The 20,787-nt window shown below is 36.3% G+C and overlaps 1 protein-coding gene across 1 annotated transcript; it reads left to right on the top strand.

Moving 5' to 3' along the window:
* The first annotated feature begins 1,285 nt into the window (after window positions 1-1,285).
* Window positions 1,286-5,756, top strand: LOC149551797 (uncharacterized). Its single transcript, XM_089789743.1, has 2 exons — window positions 1,286-1,722; window positions 4,481-5,756. The coding sequence occupies exon 2, from the start codon at window positions 4,593-4,595 to the stop codon at window positions 5,322-5,324; it is 732 nt and encodes a 243-aa protein (XP_089645869.1). The 5' UTR covers window positions 1,286-1,722; window positions 4,481-4,592; the 3' UTR covers window positions 5,325-5,756.
* The last annotated feature ends 15,031 nt before the right edge of the window (window positions 5,757-20,787 follow it).

Below are 20,787 nucleotides of genomic sequence, written 5' to 3' on the forward strand. Positions count from 1 at the left end.
TAGGAGGGGTGGACCTGTAATGTCCCCATTTTGGAGGAGTTAATTATTTATAAAGTTATCAATTAAAAAATATATTACAAGGTAACTTTATATTTAATTAATTTAATAAAGTGATATATTTTATAAAGTCATTAAATAAAATAATGTTCTAGAGGTTGCTGGAAGAAGTGGAGAAAAAATTAAAAAGGAGGCCGACCTATTGAGGAAAAAATAATAAATAGGCATTGAGGGCTCATTGCCTGTTATCGAGATTTATTATTGATATTTGCTGATGTGCGTTGTGGAGCCTAGGGTTTCTACAAGTAGTCACAATTGGCCATTGAGAACGAAAACTCTCAATTGGTACGCAATTTTGAGGGTGTGAAAGATCACCTAAATTTTTGCAGTTGTGGGAAGGATATTTCAGTCCTTTCATTTGTGCTTAATTGCTGGTTTGGAGTTTCAATTGGAGTTGCACTTTCATCATATCATCTTCAGCATTCAGTCTCTAGCATTTGATCAATCCAGGTTCTTCATTTTAGTTTGTAGTTGTAACAAGTTCTCAGTTGAATTCAGCCAGTTAGGGTTGTTTGTAATGTGCCATGTTGTAATGTTTCGGTGCTGAAAATTGCATATCATATGTAAAAACACTTGGTTATCATTGAATGAATACATTGGCACTATTTTACACCAGTTATTTAAGTAGAATAATTTCTTTTATTCAGCAATATACTTTCAACAGTGTATTAAATTACGATTTTTTTAGTGGCCTGTTGGTAAGGGTCTTTACAGAGAACCATACCCCTTTTAGTGCTTTTCCACATTCATTCTTTAAGATTTAATTTTCATTATTAATATATCTTTTGATTGAATAAATTAATTGTATAATTTGATTTATTTCGGAATTGAAATTTTAAACATAAGAATAAATAAATAAATAAATTTAATGTCTCTCAATAAAACATACTACCTCACAAAATTATCTATGCATTTGAATCAGTTTCATACTCAACTTGATGATGAGTAGCTCCCACCATTGAAATTAAACCAACTTAAGATCTCATTCTCAACATATTCACCCCCATAATATTGCAACATTGGAAGTTGCCCACTACACGTGCACGTAAAACTACCCCTAGATACATGCAAAAAGCACAATCAGAGACATGCAAAAAGGTGTACATAGACATGATAAATATATGTCCTGTACGAGTTGATAGAAATAGAAAACCTTAAACCGGACCTCTTTAGGTTCCGGGAGGAAAATGTACATCAGAAGTGTGATTGCAAAATCACACGGTACCTATGGTAATGTAGGCTCAAACTCTTAAAACAAATTATTTCCTTTCCCTCCTCTGCTCTTATAAATAGATGCAAGTAAAACCGCCGGTAACCTAAATGGGCATTTTGGGACTCACAGCGGTACTAGCTGCTCTGTCCAAAACATGGTTTTTTTATTAATAGATTTCATCTGGTCTTCACAGTCCTCCACAATTTAAGAGCCTACTGCTCTCTTCTAGTTTTACCAGTTTCTTTTTGTTTGGGTTTTTAAATCTGTCCTTCCCGGCACTTTTTCCCACACAAGTTTTCTCTTAATCCCGCCATTGCATGATGTCTTCTTCACACCTGTAGGCTCATGTTGCATTGCTGTCATGTTGAGAAAAGGGGCTTGCGTAGGTGACATTGTAGTGCTTATGCTTGTTCTTGGGCTACGAGAGAGAGGCATGGAAGCAGGTCTCACAGGTAAGGTTTATGCTCCTTGTTTTCTTCAGTTTCTTGGCTTTTGTTTGTTACTGTGTTGTAATGGTGGAGCTAGCGGGATGTAGAACAAATCCTTGGAAGTCTTTTAATGTTTTTGTGGGCCTATTGATTCAGTAGGGTTGAAAATGTTTAAAAAATTATCCTGCCCATGCGGTTGTGAATCTTTCTGGGCTGAACCCATTTTTTGAAAGAAAGTTAAAGGATATCTGGTAGAAGCAGATTAATAAGCAGTAAGATAATGAGTCGTTCATAGGCGCAATAGGGGTGTTGAAAGAAAGGCAACACATTTGCCCTTAGGAAAAAAGAAAGCACATTTCTTGTTTCTCTAGTCATTGGAACGAACTAGCAAGTCTGAACTTAATAGACACTAGGGAAATTGAACTAAATGTACTTTAGGCTGAGGAACCACCCAAAATACCCCTTACACATTTCATAGGCTTCCTTCATGCAATCTTTAACACATGCAGGGATTCAAGACCCAAGCTTGACATGAACAGAAAATAGCAGCAGGGTTTAACTTCGTTTATTTCAATTTAAATTCTCAAACCTCCTTTTTTTCATCCCGAAGTGCCCAAATCTCAGTTAAAAGACAAATCGAGTAAATGACTAGATGTGGCTACGATGCCTGTTATCAGTTTATCTGTCTTGAAAGAAAATCTTTTTATAGTTTTCTGATAACCACTAAGTTTTGTGTTGTAATACCTTGTAATCCTTGCAATCTCATTGTTTTATTGCAATGGATTGATATTACTCTAATTATAGACTGTGTTCGATGGTTGTGTTCCAAAATGTTGGCAACTGTAGAATAAGAAGTCGTGCAAGGTAAGTAAGGTCATTTAAAACCCTAATTTTCCTTATTCTAATAGAGTTCCCCTCATTTCTTAATCCATTTATTTAGTGGCATGTACTGAAATGGAGGGCTTGAATTTATACTTGTTGCTTATTATACCTCTCAGAAACATGTTTGTGTACCGTTCTTATTGTTTCCAATGTATAAGCAAATCAGCGTCTCATGTTGCCCATTCATACTCTCTTCCCTATCCAATCAGTAAATCATGAAGGTTTGCAATCATATGCAATGGCATTCTAACTTCTTGCATGAAGGAGAAAGCATCGTGCATTTTCTAAATGCTTGAACTTGATTGTGATTTAGCGTCTGTATATTTGTTTCGCACATTCATATTGCACGAAACATTTCTTATTTATTATTAGCTTTGTGACTTTATTATGCTTCTTTCTATTATTTTTATATATTGTTAATTTTTCCATTGTCAAATTAACTTCTGTATGACTGAGTTGCATTCGCTCTTTAATAGAACCCTGGGAATTCTTTTTTATGATCTCTTATCCATCTCTTGTATTTCTTGCCAAATGAAGAAAAACCTCCTCTGTAAAATCTCATTTCAAGTAATGAATGTAGAAAGCTCTTAGCTTGATGAACATTATCATGTATTAGTTGTAATCTTAATGCAGGGTAAAATGAAACAAAGAAACTTCAGGCTTACTCTGCCTAAGGAAGATCGTAGTCTTGAATTTCAAAATTAGACTGAAGCATTTCTTTGGCGTTTCATAAAGAGGAAAGGATGATTTTTTTCTGTAGTTTTACAGAGGAAAGAGTGAAATGTAAACCAATTCAAGACTATAAACATAGCATAGTTCATGATGTTTCCCTTGACATTTGGCATACTGCAACCATTATATGACTAATAACTTAATATTGTTGTTGTATATGATCAAAAACAACGGTCTTGTAATTCAGCTGAAACAGAATAATAAATTGCAGCTTTCTAATAAATAGGAGCTCAGGATGAGAATCTCAAAATGGCTATCTTATTTCTTTTTTTCAGCTAGTTTAAGTGCTCTTTGCAGTGTATTTTCACATTCTCAGGAGAAAATACAGGCCTATTTGACTAGAAGTCTAGAACCATAGGTCACACTACCTTTAACACTCTAATCAGACAAGGTCTGTATGAGCAAAATTATCAATTCTACTACCATTAAAAAATTCATAAGATGTCAAGAGGCCATTGGTCTATTGGTGAACTTGAAAGGTTTTTAATGAGCCCATTGGAGACCAAGTCTTGCAGAATGTAAGGCTCCAACATTGAAATAAGGGGTAAGGCCAGGATTGTATCCTCGTCAAATTGGTTGGAATGGATATCCCTCAGTTGTTGGCTCTTAACTGAAGATTATGGCCTATGACTCCTATTCTTGTATTAGGTACCTAGGTAAAATGACTTTGTGGATGACCTATAGAAAAACAAATTCATAGGGCAATAAGGGCTTATATGATGAAATTATTAATTACAGTACCCAATCCAGCCTTTCAGCAAATGAGAACATCGGTACTGCCAAACAAAGAAATATATGTCCAACAGTTATGTCAGTTGCATGAGATCCAAAAGTGGATATGAAATTGTTCATGTTATTCACGGTTTTCCATCTTCATTTCATGAGAAATTCAAATCTGGTTTGTGTGTAAATTGTAAGGGCATAGTTTCCTCAATTTATACAATGAAATTATCCACGAAATCCAGTTTCAGTTTACTCTGTTTTTATCCTTATACTAAGGCTCAATTTTTGTTTGAATTATTACAAACAATTTTGTATGCAAGGAACATTTGTTTCATTTTGTGTAAGCTCTTAGCTATGCATCCAGTCTAATTTAAATGAAGCAAGCGATTGTCATACTATGTAGATAACATACAGTTTAAAATTTATTCAAATTAATGTTTTGCAGGCTCTCCAAAATAGCCCTTTAAAGGATAGAAGAACCTTAGGACTATCAAATTACAGTATAGATAGGAACAGCTGAAAGTTTTGTGAAGGCCAACAAGTTTGAGAGTGGGATTATGGAGGGAAACTTTGATCAGGGTACAGATATAACGTTGAAGTCTCCTAATAAGAGGCGAGGTCATCCAAGCAAGGCTGACATTGTTCTTCTACCCAAAGAAGTTGCAGCTCTTGGTGTTCCTTCCATGTCTGACTGTAAAACCCTAAAAGCAGGGCATACGGAGACTGACATTTCACAGTCTAACTTGGGGAGCAATTCTCTCATTGGACAAACTGTTCAAGGAGTACTTGACGGATCATTTGATGCGGGATATCTTATTACTGTAAGGATTGGACAATCTGATACAATTTTCAGAGGAGTGGTGTTTGGACCTGGCCTATCAATACCACCATCAAAAATGAATGATGCAGCCTCAAATGTAAAACAGATTAAGAGAGACATGAATAATGTAGCCTCAAATGTGAAAAAAGCAAGGAAAACCAAGAAACAAACACCAGTAGCGCCAGCCCCGAAAACCTTGTTGGAAGCATACAAACCAGCTACTACAATTGAAATCACTACCGCATCAACTGTCATGACAGACATGGAAGTCGAATTGAAGAACAGACTTGAAGTTCTTCCCCAGCAGAACCATTGTTTGGGTTTGAGTACTGTTCCTGAGATTTCAAATGCTGTTGATGAGGATTTTAAGTTTGAAATTTGTGATCCTGTGGAGGCAATTAAGGCATGTTTAAGGAACCAATGTGAACCTATACAAGATGATGTCCACGTCCCTGTGAAATCAGAATAGAAGAGCTTCTGTACATCCAAAAACGTGGATGTCGAAACATTTTGGTCACTGTGGGAGTGCTCAACGCTGATATTTAGAAGTCTTGGACAAAAGTAATGTAACAATTCCTACTTCCAATGCTCGTTCTGCCTGCAATTAGAATGCCAATCTAAATTTTGCTCGATGTAATTTTGAGTTTTGGAAAGAAAGAAATCCCTCCAAAAAGTTACGTGAAATTTAACAAGATATCTTTTCATAGTCATGAAAATTTATTTAGCTGATGGATGGTACTGTAATTTCTGGTTTGGGATAAACTTTCACAGAATTTTGTTTTCAAGAGTTGTTAATTACGTCCATGCCATCTTGGGAAGAACCACATACTGTTCACTGTCATATGAAGTTAAGAAACATGTCGTTGGTTATGGATATCATTGAACTTCCTTGATAATTTTCATAGAATTTTGTTTTCTCAACTATATGCATTTCGTAAATAGCTAATTTTTCATATGAATTTTAGCGAGATATTAATTAAAGCCATAAAAAGTATTTAGTTAATCGATAATTGGATAGTATCATAGTACGGAACTTTCTGTCATTTGATTTCCTCAACAGAATTTAATCTTAACCAAGTTTTGGCTAAATGTATTTAGTTTATGTATAACACTCACTACTCTGACAATAGATTATAGCAAAATTTATTTAACTTATCATCCTAAATTTATTTAACTTATCAATACTGATGGAGTATGATTAGAAAGCTTTAAATACATTTTAACTAATGGATAGCATTGAAATATTTATTTTAAGACAGTCTTCATATATATTTGTTTTAATTTCTTAATAAAAGCCACAGATTTTTTGATTTTTTAATTATTCATATGAAATTTCCAAGATATTATTTAAAGTAGTGAAGCATACGTTTAAAAAATGAAGAGTTCCGTCTCATGATAGTTTTCAGTCACTTTCTAATGTTTTCTAATGTTTTCAAGTATTCTCATTTCATCATAGGAAGAGCCATAGACTTCTCGTTGAGATCTCTTAGAATTTTACAAGATAGCTTAACAAGCTACTTTCTACTATGCCATCTCTTTTTCTGTTATTGTATCAGAGATGCATGATCAAACAAAGAAAACCTTAATATCTTAATTAATTTGGTTTCCGAAAAGTTCTTAAAATGTTATATGATTTTAACAAAACCACTTTAAAGTTAGATTGTTATATTGTTTAAACTAAACAATCTGATACATAAAGAAAATTATTAATTGAAAACTAATATTTAAACGGCTGTTTAAACAACTCAAATTACACCCAGTCCCAAAACCAAAAATTTGGATAGAACTTTTAATTTAAGAATTCCTTACAAAAAAGTCTCTTTCAGCCAATAAATATGAATTAGATTATCTTATAGTGTCAGAGTTCGTAGCGATTATTAGTATGAATTCTGAATGTCAGTATTGATTGTGAAATATGTGAATTTTATCAATACTTTTGATATTAATCAGCAGAAAAACAAGGGCGCAGTGGAAGGGTATAAAGACCAACGTCACACTAACAGCAACTAACAGTGTAAGAACATAAAAGTTGCTTAGAGAAACAGCCATATAAAAATAACCACTAATAAAGTGCTCAAACAACCCATGCACAACCATATTATCATCACATAACATATAGTAATAGTGTCAGAAAAAAAAGCTTAACACTCACACAAGTAAAACATTGAAGACAACTATCAACGGAGATAATTTTTTTAGAACCAAAGTTCAGCAAATAACTCATCAAAGAAACAAATTTTCTTCAGAACCTGAAAGAGACAAAAAGTGGTATAACATATGCCTCCAGTCACCCATAAGGAACTTGAATAAGTCTTAGTAATTGCCCTCATCTTCCCCATCCGCTCTGAGAACCTTTTCTTGTAGCAAACACAAGAAAGTATCATAGTTGTATACAACCCAAAGGCTGGCCGTGGAAGTACTCCCCATCTTCCTTTCTATCTCTAGTATTCTGGTTTTTAGATCTTCCACCTTGCTCGTTAGATTACCCAGCTCTAAAGCAGTTTTTCCTTTTTTTAGGCATCATGTCTCCTATTAGGCCAATCAGCTCCTCTTCCGTGCTGTCTGATATATAAGTGAATTGTTGATTGTTGATTTGTTATCTGTTTCAACGCCTTATCATCTATCTCCTTCATCTTCCCACTTCCCTACTCAGCACCCTTTTCCTCATAATCTTAGTCAACAAGCATTTATTTCCAACCTGTTAAGACCTACAAGGATTAGTATGATCCTCATCAGTATCGTCTTCTTCCTCGCTAATAACCTCTTGTTTTTCAGCACACTGAGTTCAGCACTGTGTTTCAATGTTCCACATCGGGAGGTTATCTTAAGGGCTCTCATGTGACGAATACAATTTTTCCTACTAGGCCCTAAAGCATCTTGATTCATTTTGGATTCTTTTTATCAATGTTTAGTACAAAGAGATTATTGGTAAAGGTGGAGCATTATTGAAGATAATAACGACCTAGTCAATACAATTTGCTTGGAAGCTTCTTATAGGAACAAAGAAAGACATGGCTGAAATGTATATTACTAATAGTATAAACCCAATGAAAACGAGCAGGAATGAACCAAGTTTGTCCTCCTCTGTATTAAAACAGAGTACAGAATGAATTTACATCTACATGAAATATCTATTTTCTGTGCCTTCTTGTCTAGTGAGAACATTGAAGGTTCTAATTGCGTAACGCTGTAATTGAAAAATTACACCTAAAACCTGGAGAATTAGCCATGCCTACATATGCTAAAAGCCCAACACACTGCAGAAACTGTTGGATGAAACCCAAATAACCTTCTGAACCATAGATCCAACAAAAATTGTAACCACCAATCCCTTTTGAGGTCGTTAAATTTTATTAAAGTCCATTCAAACAATAACTACAATTTTTACAAGCCATCATAGACTTCAATGGAAGTCGGCACAAGAATAAACAAATTACAACACCAGATGGGATCAATTAGTCTGTGAATTAGATTCCAAAACCTTTTGAATTAAACTGTGTGCTCTTTGATCAACCTTTCGAATCATACCCAATGATACATCTTCAGGCAGAGAATGTGAAACACCTCATAAAATAATCACACGGTTTAATACAAAAGATTTTGGGAACTAAAATTACAACAGACTAAAACATTTTTCTTTTCTCCAAATAGAAAGAATCAAAGATGAGATTCTCACATTCATTAACAATTAAACAATCCAATCTCAGTATGTGCTTTTTACCATCCTTGAACAGGCCACCGACGATTTGGGTCAGGCAGCCATGAATTTCTCTTCTTAACTTTCACTTTTGCCTCTTTCATTTCATCGGCAGGCTTCATTTGCCTCTGTGAAAAATTGCCAAAACTAAATTTGGCTGTTCTTCTGTCATTGTGTGACATGAACTTCAACTTACCGTTCCATCTGAAAGATCCAGATTTTGGGGCTTCTTTAAAATCTCCATAAGATTCAGGCTGCTGTTGCTCATTGCGTGACATAGACCTCAACTTACTTATCCATCTGAAAGATCCAGATCTTGGGGCTTCCTTAAAATCTCCATTACGTTGTTGCTCATCCATTCCAAAGTCCTCAAATCTCAAGGATTTGCTTAAATCCTCATATTTGGTTATCCTCATGCTCTGTGAAGTCAGAGTCTCCGCCAAAACGAAGCTTTCTGATTGCCTCGATGATCGAGACTTCCTGAAGCTCATAGTTCTGACCATTTCTTTGAGTTGCATTTTAGCCCAGATTGGTTTGACAGGAAAGTCAATGGCAATATCAAATGGCAGCCACAAATGAACAATTGGTTGTACAAATATTAATTACAAATATACAAATTGATGGCAGAAATCCACCACAAATGCCCAGACGTGTTTGGCAAAAACATTCAATGGCAATATCAAATATCAGCCACAAATGAACAAATTGATGGAAGAAATATTAATCACAAATGAACAAAATGATGGCAGAAATATTAATTACAAATGAACAAATTGTTGGCACTTTTATTCATCAGAAATGCACAAATTGAGGGCAGAAATCGACAGCAAACGAACTTATTGGTGGCGTTGACAGAAGCAGGAATGGTCGCCATGGCTTAAAATTCCTGATTGTTCCAGACAAATTCTACATTCTCTTCTCCTTTTTAATTATTTTTTCATATGTAAGAGTCACGTAAGGTAGTTTTCAAAATACACTCAAGCCAGGAAAGTCAAACCTCCAGCCTGGGGTTTTATACCTATCTATTGTGTTTGTTTTGTCATGTGTGACGTCTGGAACTATTTTCTCAATCTTGAGATTTACATCATTAGGTTTTTTTCTATTATTTTCGAATAACAGGTTTAAAAAAATGTTATTAGCCTATTGTTTTCCAAGCAGCAGATTAAAAAATATTATTAGCCTATGTGATTAGGATAGGAAAATGATTTCACATAGGTCAAATCTTTGTATTTTTCGTTCTTGCCGATCTATTGTACTAGGAATATTAGTGTTCAAAGATGTATGGTGTGGCAAGAGCGTTTTCTTTCCATTTTGTAAGGTACTGATTTACCCTTTTCTCTTGTCTTTTTTTAATATGCCAAACTAAAGTTAGATTTGTGAAAGAAATCAATTAAATAACTTAAAACATAAGTAAATAGTAATTAAAAATAGTAATTAAAAATAATAACGGGGAGGAAAATGTCATATCGTAAAAAGTCACACATGGCATGAGTCAAGAAATCCATGTTCTACAACATAAATAAAATAAAAGCTAAGTGGTCATCTTGTGTAGGTAAAGTCGTAGGCGAATGAGGAGGGCTTGGTTCATCCTTCATTCCTCTTCCCAACATCTGGTCTTGCTATGGATTAGGAAGTGTCCAATTGTCAACATTCTCCTTTTCAACCTCTTTCTGTTCTCGATTAGGAGAAATTGCTATTGCTAATCTTGGAAAGCCTTTGGAAGATTAAGTTTATTTTGAGTCTCCTCTTGGCCAACTTGAAGCTCCATCGATAGAGGACCAACCCAATGGTTTTGAACTAGCACCAACCAATATAGGCCACCTTGATGCATAATGATGTAGGGACTAGTTGAGTTGTAAGACAACATTAAGTGTGGGGTAAGTGTCATTGAGGGACTTGGGACATGAGAACTTTTTGTAAGGTGGCGAGAAGAATTTTGACCATGATGATGAGCATGTGAAAGAGATTGGGCACTAGAACAAGAAGCATCAAGAGGTACTTTGGCTACCATACAGAGTGCATTTTCCTAATGTTGCAATAACTCTTGCAAATGGTGCCCCTTGTCAACTTGAACTTGTATCTGTAACATCACATTATTACATATGCAAACTTTAGCAAAAATAGATACATTAGTATCAATTATGGCACATGAAAAAATTGTTGCATTTCTATCTTTTCATATAGCAAATAGTATTTCCTTTTAAAAAGTATAACAGAGCTACATAAAAGGGAAATGAAATAAAGGCTCATCTCCCAACATAAGCATATGTCATGAAAACAACTCTAGGCAGAAAGGAGAAAAGAAATCATGGATACAAACCCAACGATTATGAGTCATTGTATAGAACCAAAACACATGAAGAGAGGACTCAAATTAACCACATAAAGGGCAATGACGATTTGGGAAACCCAAATGGTGAAGATGGGATCCTAGCGATAACACTTGGAAAGAAAACACCAGACAAAATGTATTATTTTGGGTTATGTGGTAGCAGACCAAATAGTAAGAAAACACAACTTCCAAGTAGAATATGAGCATTGCAAATTCCATTAAGCTGGTTGAAAACCTCAACCATTGGCAAATGGGGTGCAAGGCAACCATAACCTTGACTAGGTGTGTATCTTTGGAAAGATATCTAAAGATACCAATGCTAATCCTTCCACTAGGCCTAAATACTTTTAATGCCAATCTTTTGCAATAATTTCATTGACATGATGGAGACAAGTAATTCAAAACTCTCATGATCTTGCATGTAAGAAAAAATTGAACATGCACATCGTCTCAGTTGTGGGGAGAGATTGTAGATTTGCAAAAGAGGTCTTTTGGGGTACAAATACTACACTTATGAAAACAAAGAGCATGTAAACTTGGGACTTGAGAAGAAAAAAAGCCTTACATATGATTCAAAGGAGTTTACCAGAGATTGTGTTGGTTTAAAGATTACCCATCTTAAAAGTTGACTCCATCTCATCGAGGCCAATATGCCTTTGTAACTTCTCAGGCACACCAAATGCTTTTTGCCACAAATGAGCCTCAGATTTGCACTAGTTCTCAAATAATTAGAATGGTGTGGAAACCAATCCCTTTCTATGATGGATGATGCAAAGGAAACCCAGAGGAAACACAATGACGAAGAACTTTCAAAGCTTCATTTCTTCAAATCAACAAACCCATTTGACACACAAAGCTTGACCTTGTTTCTTGGTGGAAATGAGGACAAGGTCACCGGGGTGTTAGGGAAGACAATAATAATCCTGAGCCACTATGTGGAAATCATGTTTCCCTCTATCTGAAGCCCATAAAAAGTCACGCAGTAACTTCTCAAGCTTCCTATGAGTGGATTTGGAAGGTGACCAACAAGAGCAGTAATAAAAATGTGTGGTTGTAGGAACTTCAGAACAAATTTGAAACTTTTTAGTAAGGGACAGGGGCTTGGTCAACTAGTAGGCCAATTTGGCCCCAATTTTTGAAAACACAATATCCTAAAGTTGTGTGGTTTAACCATGAAAAGAAAAGGGGGTTCCCAAAAATTGGAAAACTTGGCCATGCTAAATCCGTTTCTAGTCACATTGAAGAATTTATTGTGGAGCAAGAATGAATGGTTGACAATAGCAAAGGGTTTTTGTGCCATTAAATGACTGAGTTGAAAGATAACCAATTTTTTTTCAAGCATTGAATAACATTTTGGATATTCTCTCTATCCTCCATGAGGGTAAGGAAGAAATCGTTAACAAAATGAGTGGTAACAAGTGAGCTTGAATTGGGGAGGGAAATACCTCAAACACAACCCACATAAATAGTTGAGGCAAGCAAATAGCCAAAGCATTATGCTTGTAAAGACCCTTACCAACAGACCACTAAAAAAAACCCTAAATACACTGCTGAAAGTATATTGCTGAATAAAAGAAATTGTTCTACTTAAATAACTGATGTAAAAATAGTGCCAATGTATTCATTCAATGATAACCAAGTGTTTTTACATATGATATGTAATTTTCAGCACTGAAACATTACTACATGGCACATTACAGACAAGCCCTAACTGGCTGAATTCAATTGAGAACTTATTACAACTACAAATTGAAATGAAGAACCTGGATTGATCAAATGCTGGAGATTGAATGCTGAAGATGATATGATGAAAGTGCAACTCCAATTGAAACTCCAAACCAACAATTAAGCACAAGTGAAAGGACTGAAATATCCTTCCCACAGCTGCAATAATTCAGGTGATCTTTCACACCCTCAAAATTACATACCAATTGAGAGTTTTTGTTCTCAATGGCCAATTGTGACTACTTGTAGAAACCCTAGGCTCAACAATGCACATCAGCAAATATCAATAATAAATCTCCATGATAGGCAATGAACCCTCAATGCCTATTTATTCTTTTTTTTCCTCGATAGGTCGGCCTCCTTTTTCATTTTTTTCTCCGCTTCTTCTAGCAACCTCTAGAACATTATTTTATTTAATAATTTTATAAAATATATCACTTTATTAAATTAATTAAATATAAAGTTACCTTGTAATATATTTTTAATTGATAACTTTATAAATAATTAACTCCTCTGAAATGGGGACATTACAGGTCCGCCCCTCCTAAAATTGCTTGGCCTCAAGCAATCTTAATGCTGGAAGTTGCAAAATCAGTTCTCCCTCCCAAGTAGCATCTTCAACACGTAAATCTTTCCACTTAACTAGATACTCTCTGATTACTCTCCTACGAAGTTGCTTCTCTCTACTATCCAGAATAGATTCTGGCACTAAGATCAATTTCCCCTCATCATCCAAGGGAGGTAATATTGCATAAGGCATCACATTTTGACCCAACACCTTTTTGAGGTGTGATACATGAAACACATTTTGCACTCTACTGTTTGCGAGAATCTCCAACTCATAAGTCACCTCACCAACTCGCCTGATGATCCTAAATGGTCCATAATAGTGTGGCTTGAGTTTCTCTGCATCACTCTTCTTGAGAGTGGACTGCTTATATGGCTGCAACATGAGGTAAACAATATCATTTACCTCAAAACTATGCTCAGTCCTCTTCTTGTCTGCATACTGCTTTTGCTAGTTTTGAGCTCTAGTAATGTTGTCTTTGAGAGTAGCAACTATATCCTTACTTTCCTGTAATGGTTCACCTGCACGGGGTACCTGACTGTCTCCCAACAACAAATCTAAGAAACTAGGTGCCTCATAACCATAAAGTGCCATGAAGGGTGTCATTTGTATAGTCATATGGTATGTAGTATTGTAACAATACTCACAAAGATATATCCATCTGACCCAAGCTCACTGTTGATCTGCCACATAATTCCTCAAATACCCTTCCACCCAATTGTTTACAATCTCCATTTGGCCATTGGTCTGTGGGTGATAACTAGTGCTAGGTGTAAGCTCAGTGCCACACAGCCAAAATACCTCTTGCCAAAAGTGACTCATGAAGCGACTGTCCCTGTCACTCACAATGCTTCGAGGCAAACCATGTAATCTGAAAACCTCCCTGAAGAAGACCTCTGCCACCTGAGTTGTTGAGTATGTAGTAGCGATAGGGAAGAAGTGACCATATTTTGTTAGCCTATCCACCACCACATAGATATAATCGTGCCCTTGGGCCCTGGGCAAGCCCATGATAAAATCCATAGAGATGCACTCCCACTTCCTGTTAGGAATAGGAAGTGGTTGTAGGAGCTTTGCTGGATAAGTGTGGTCTTGTTTGTTCTGCTGGCAAACATGACATTCATGCACATACTGCAAAACATCAGCCTTAAGTCCCTTCCAAGTGAACTGCTCCCGTACTAACCTGTAAGTCTTGAAATACCCATGATGGCCCGCTGTAGGTGAATTATGGAATCCTCTCAAAATCAACTGCTTCACATTCAATCCTGTGACTAAGTAAATCCTGTTCTTGTAAATGATCAAATCATCTATGAGAGTGTACCTGGTGTTGATCATTGTTCCCTCCACTATATCAGAGGCCCATGTGTCTCTGGCATATTCTACTACAATCAAGTGTCACCAATCCTTTGATATCTGAATCATAGAAGCGAGGTGTGGCCTACGGGATAAAGCATCTACAACAATATTCTGTGTCCCCTTAACATATGTGATATCAAAATCATAGACCTGCAACTTACTCACCCACTTCTGTTGTCGATCATTCAGGTCCTGCTGTCCCAAAAAGTGCCTCAAACTATTATGATTAGTTTTAATACAAAATTTGCTGCCCACAAGATACTGTCTGAATTTGGCCAAGGCATGCATGATGGCCAACATCTCCTTATCATATATGCTAAATGATCTCTCAGGCCCTTGAGTTTCCTATTCTCATAAGCTATAGGATGCTTGTCCTAGATGAGTACGTCGCCAACTCCCTCTCCAGAAGCATCACATTGAAGCTCAAATGGCTTCGTGAAATCAGGCAATGCTAATACTGGGCATGTAGTCGTTATTTCCTTGAACCACATAAAACAGTCTTGTGCATCCTGAATCCACACAAATGCCCCTTTCTTTAGTGAATCTGTCATGGGTGCTGCATGTTGTGAGTAGCCACTGACAAAGCTATGATAGAATCCACATAGACCAATGAACCCCCTTAACTATGTAAGGTTCTCTGGTGGTGGCCAATCAACAATAGCGTGGATCTTTTCAGGATCCATTCGCACTCCTTCTGCACTAGTGATGTGTCCAAGATACAACAGTTTTGTCATCCCCAAATCACATTTGGACTCCTTGGCATACAAGGACTCCCTTTGTAAAATGCTCAATACTGTCTCCAAGTGCTCTAAATGTTCCTGCCATGTCCTACTATAGATCAAAATATCATCAAAGAACACCAGCACACATTTCCTCAACTGATGGTGGAAGACCTTGTTCATAGTGGACTGAAAAGTGGTAGGTGTACTAGTCAAACCACAAGGCATGACTACAAACTTGAAGTGCCCACAATGACATCTGAAAGAAATTTTCTCAATATCCTGCTCTCAAACTCTAATATGGTGATAGCCTGATCTCAAATCAATTTTTGTGAAATAACAAGCCCCATGCAATTCGTCTATCAACTCATCAATGTGTGGGATGGGATACCTGTTCTTTATAGTTCTCTTATTCAACACCCTGTAATCAATACACATTCGTAGAGTACCATCCTTCTTTTTTACCAAAAAAATAGAAGATGCAAAAGGTGACTTACTTGGTCTGATGTGTCTCGTTGCTAGAAACTCCTTGATGGTCCTCTTGATCTCATCTTTGAGTCGTTTCGGGTGCTAGTATGGTGTGATCGTGACAAGCTTAGCACCTTCCTCTAGCTCGATAATGTGCTCTATGCCTTTATCTAGTGGCTTGCTTGGTGGAATCTCACTGAATACCTTCTCATACTTGATTCTCAATTTTTGAATATCTGGATGATATTTAGTCTTATGTTGCTCCTCCTGGGTAGGCATCAAGGCACATATTGCCACCCATTCTATATTGTTATGCCCAACTAATCTCTCCAACCGCCTAAATGAGATAGTCCTGACATCACCATTATGGATAGCCTTCAACACATGAGTCCTTCCATCCACCTCAAATCGTATCTCCATATCCTCCAGTCTTAGGGTAACCTCCTTCAAAGAATGTGGCCGCTACATCCCAAGTACTATGTCCATGTCACCCATGTTGACCACATGATAGTCCGCCTTGAACTCATAGTTGTTCAGGTGAAAAGGTAGATCTCGCACCATCCTATCACAGTTAAGAGAATATCCATCAGCTACCTTGACTCTCAATCCTTCAAACTCCCCCGAAATGAGTCCACGCCTCTCGACAAATCGTGCATCAATGAAATTATGTGTGGCACCTGTATCCAATAGAGTAATAACCTTCTGTCTGCCAAGACTCCCCAATGTCTGAAAGATCCCTCTCTTTGAATACTAGACAGACGTGCCTCCTATAAATGAAGCTTTGGAGCCTCTTTTTTCTTAGCGCTATCTACCTCCTGTTGACCATCTACCTCATCAGGATCCTCATCATGGTGCTTTGAGCTGTTTGAATTCGAACCCTTGTAATAAGCCCACATCGCTTGGTTAGCCTTCCCCTTAGGCCTCATATGAAAATTATGACCAAACTCATAGGGACCTTTGCAAAAGAAGCATAACTTCTTCCTACATAGGTCATTAAGCATTTCCTTATCCAATGGTGCAGCTGACTTGCCTTTTGAGTCACTAACCTTCTCTTTACCCTTGTTGAATTGCCCTTTGTTATCTCTAAATGATGAAGGACCCTTCGAACTAAACCGGTGTGTTAGAGCTGCAAGTTCCATACTGTGGGCTTTCTTCATGGCTTCTTGTAATGTAGGAGGATCAAAGGCCTTTACCCACCCCTTGAGTGGTTTAGTTAATCCCTCTGTGAATAAAATGACTAGCCTCTATTCTGAAATGTCAGGCACCATCACTACAAGCTTCTAGAAGTCATTGATAAATTGTTCTAAGCCCCCTGACTGTCTCAATTGGGCTAACTCTCGAAAATAAACTTCAGGATTTTTTTTATCAAACCTTTCTATCAATCTATCTACAAACTCCTGATAAGTGGTTATTTGATTTTGTTGCAATGTGATCATGCCATGTGTCCACCAATCATGTGCTACCCCATCTAAGTGTAAAGTGGCATACTTGAGTGCTTCAAATTCTGTCATAGTCTTCAGAGATAGGAAAGTATCCACCTTATGAATTCAAGCAAGAGCAGTCATTTTTCCACTGCCATCAAATGTGGGCAATACCAACTTGTTGGTGACCTGTTGCAACTCACTATGTTTATCTGCCTGCATTTGCCTGGTAGCTTTGTAGTTCAAGTACCTGTCAAATGTTCATCCATCTTGTACATATGTTGGTAATGAATCCCACTCATTCCTCGCTTGTCGGAGTTCATCTACAATATCTGTTACCATAGCATTAGGTGTGCGTGCTGGAGTTTCTTCCCTGAATGTAGGACATGGGTCTGTTAGCTATTCTAGACCATGTCCTATGTTGTGATCCTACTACGCTCCTATTATCCTGGTCATTATTATGATTATTTCTCCTATTTTCCCCAATCAAATGTTGCATCATAACCATCATTATCTGTGTACTTGCTTCTATTGACTGTAGAAGCCTCTCCTGATGCTGTAAAGTCTCATCATCTCGCATAATTCTGGGTGGGCTTTGAGAATGTCTCTTAGCCATATTCTCAATTATGTTGGTTCCCTGTGTAAATAGAGCCCTTTTGGTTTTTTAACTTTTGTAAACTAAATTGGCTGCATAAACCCTATCAGGCTGGCAGGAAACCACTCTGATACCACTGTAAAGACCCTTACCAACAGGCCACTAAAAAAAATCGTAAATACATTGCTGAAAGTATATTGCTGAATAAAAGAAATTGTTCTACTTAAATAACTGATGTAAAAATAATGCCAATGTATTCATTGAATGATAACCAAGTGTTTTTACATATGATATGCAATTTTCAGCACCGAAACATTATTACATGGCACATTATAGACAAACCCTAACAGGCTGAATTCAACTGAGAACTTGTTACAACTACAAGCTGAAATGAAGAACTTGGATTGATCAAATGCTGGAGACTAAATGCTGAAGATGATATGATGAAAGTGCAACTCCAATTGAAACTCGAAACCAACAATTAAGCACAAGTGAAAGGATTGAACTATCCTTCCCATAGTTGCAATAATTTAGGTGATCTTTCACACCCTCAAAATTGTGTACCAATTGAGAGTTTTCATTGTCAATGGCCAATTGTTACTTGTAGAAACCCTAGGCTCCACAATGCATATCAGAAAATATCAATAATAAATCTCGGTGATAGGCAATGAGCCCTCAATGCCTATTTATTCTTTTTTTTCCTCAATAGGTCGGCCTCCTTTTTAATTTTTTCTCCGCTTCTTCTAGCAACCTCTAGAACATTATTTTATTTAATAATTTTATAAAATATATCACTTTATTAAATTAATTAAATATAAAGTTACCTTGTAATATATTTTTAATTGATAACTTTATAAATAATTAACTCCTCCAAAACGGGGACATTACAATGCTTCTAGCACATACAAAGGAGATAAAGGGCAACCTTGAAGAATGGACCTATGCAAGCAAAAGTATGAGATGAACGTTCATTAATTGTTATGCTAGAAAATGCATCTACAAAGAGCATTTGAACAAAAAGGACAAAGCATGGTTTAAAACCAATATATTTTAACATAGCCAAAATAAAAGGCCACTCAATGTGGTTAGAAGCTTTAGCAAAATCAATTTTAAGGAAAATAACATTTTGATTAGAATAGTGAGCTCATTCCAAAATGAATTCAAATTATATAAAACTAATTTTCTTAGGTTACACAATCCAAGGAAGAAGATGGAAAATTTTAAGACAAGTTCCTTGGTAATTATTTTATATGATACATTAAGCGATGTGATCGAGAACCAATTGTAAATATCTTCTGGGTTGCTGAATCTAGGTACAATTTTGGTTTTTTCCTTATTTATTTATATACCTAATGTTCCATTTTGAAATGCTTCAAGATAAACATGATGAAGGTTTGGCCCAACACAATTCCAAAGAACATTGTAAAAATCGTTGGGAGTTTGTCATTGAAAAAGCAACACCTTTAAGGTCTTGTAAAGATAAAGTATGACCATAGAAGAATTGGGAACCTTTGTAAGATAATCCTTGAGAGCTTGTTGACTAGCAAGTGTAGAAGCTTGAGCAGTGAATTTTTTTTGGTAATGATTGACAAAGACTTGGATAATATATAGAATTTCAATGAACTAAATTGCCATCTTTGGTTATTTTTATACTCGAAGATGAATGTTGAGGATGTAGGAAAGAAAACAATTGTTTACTAGCTTGATCTCCCACTTTCAACTAGCATATACATGCTTAATCTAAGCACCCCTAGTTGCATATCTAACAACAACCTACTTATGATGATGAAAAGTTCCTTTCACTTTTAACAATAAAGAAGTTGAAAAAGGATGAGCTACCAAACTCTTAGTTGTTGCATTCAATTCCTTGGTAGTTTGAGCATAAGACCGCCAATGGAATTGTGCAAGTTGTATCCCATGAAATGGAGGAATTTTGTTGTTCTATGAATTGCATCATGCCACCACAAAATGTAACCAGAAGGTTGAGTAGATCTGCACTATACATTCCAAATTCGTTTAATGTGGGCCAAAGTAGGTGGATGGCTTAGAAGTGACATGTAGAGGAAAAATTGAGGCTAAAAGGAATATGGAATGGTTACACACTATTTAATAAAAATTTTAAGGGCGAAGTAATTTGACAAATTGATATTAGATAAAGGAAAATTTGGCAAAGGTTGATATGCCCCAAAAAGAAAAAAAATACATAGGAGATCATGGAACGATCAAGGCATTTAAAGACTATCAAAGTCAACCCTAAAATTACTCCAAATACACCAAACAATATGTGGAAGATGATGATTGTTATTGGGATAAAATGACCTAATATATTGTGCATATAGAACTAACCCTCACAATAACTAGTTGCCCAAAAAAATGGTGAAATTTCATTCTTGTCAGAAGAAATCACAACCATATTGAAGTCTCCACAAAAATCGAAGTGCTAGTTAGTTATCCACTGCCAAAGGTTCACTTTTTTAACCACATCATTTGGAGCATAAATATTAATGATGATAAAAATGTAATTACTGATTTGCATGAGAACTCAAACCAATATGTGCATGAGGTTCTCACCATGATTAATAATTGCATCTTTCCATCACGACACAAATAGGGTAACAACCCCTCAACCATCTTCATGATTGGAAGCAAAAACCATATAGTGTGGTCAAGTTACACGACATATTGTTGTGGGAAAAAAGTTAAGTTATCTTAGCCTCTTGAAGGATTAACACATCTATCTCAAGATTGTTTTGATAAGATAAGATAATTTTATTAATGTCCAACAAAAGACCACAACTTGGGTCTATGGGACTGGAAGCTTACAACCAAGAAGATAGCAGACAAATGGAGGACCAAACGTTGTCCACAAAAAAAAGCACAAAAAATGAAGAAGAAAGCAGGAGACATCACATAAAATATTAGGTATCTATCTTCAAAGGGAAAAAATCCAACATCAACTGATATGGTCAGTGGCTACCAGGGACCCTGTGGTGTAGCTGAGTGCTATGAGAGGAGTGTTGTTGACAAAGAAGTCCACTGTGGGGTCTCACT

The sequence above is a fragment of the Cupressus sempervirens genome, chromosome 6 (genome assembly GCF_028749045.1).
Source record: "Cupressus sempervirens isolate cs-2001-9-10 chromosome 6, ASM2874904v1, whole genome shotgun sequence".
Taxonomy (NCBI): Eukaryota; Viridiplantae; Streptophyta; class Pinopsida; order Cupressales; family Cupressaceae; genus Cupressus; species Cupressus sempervirens.

What these genes read in the sequence shown, in the direction of transcription:
- LOC149551797 (XM_089789743.1), top strand. Translation starts at nt 4,593, where the DNA reads ATGGAGGGAAACTTTGATCAGGGTACAGATATAACGTTGAAGTCTCCT.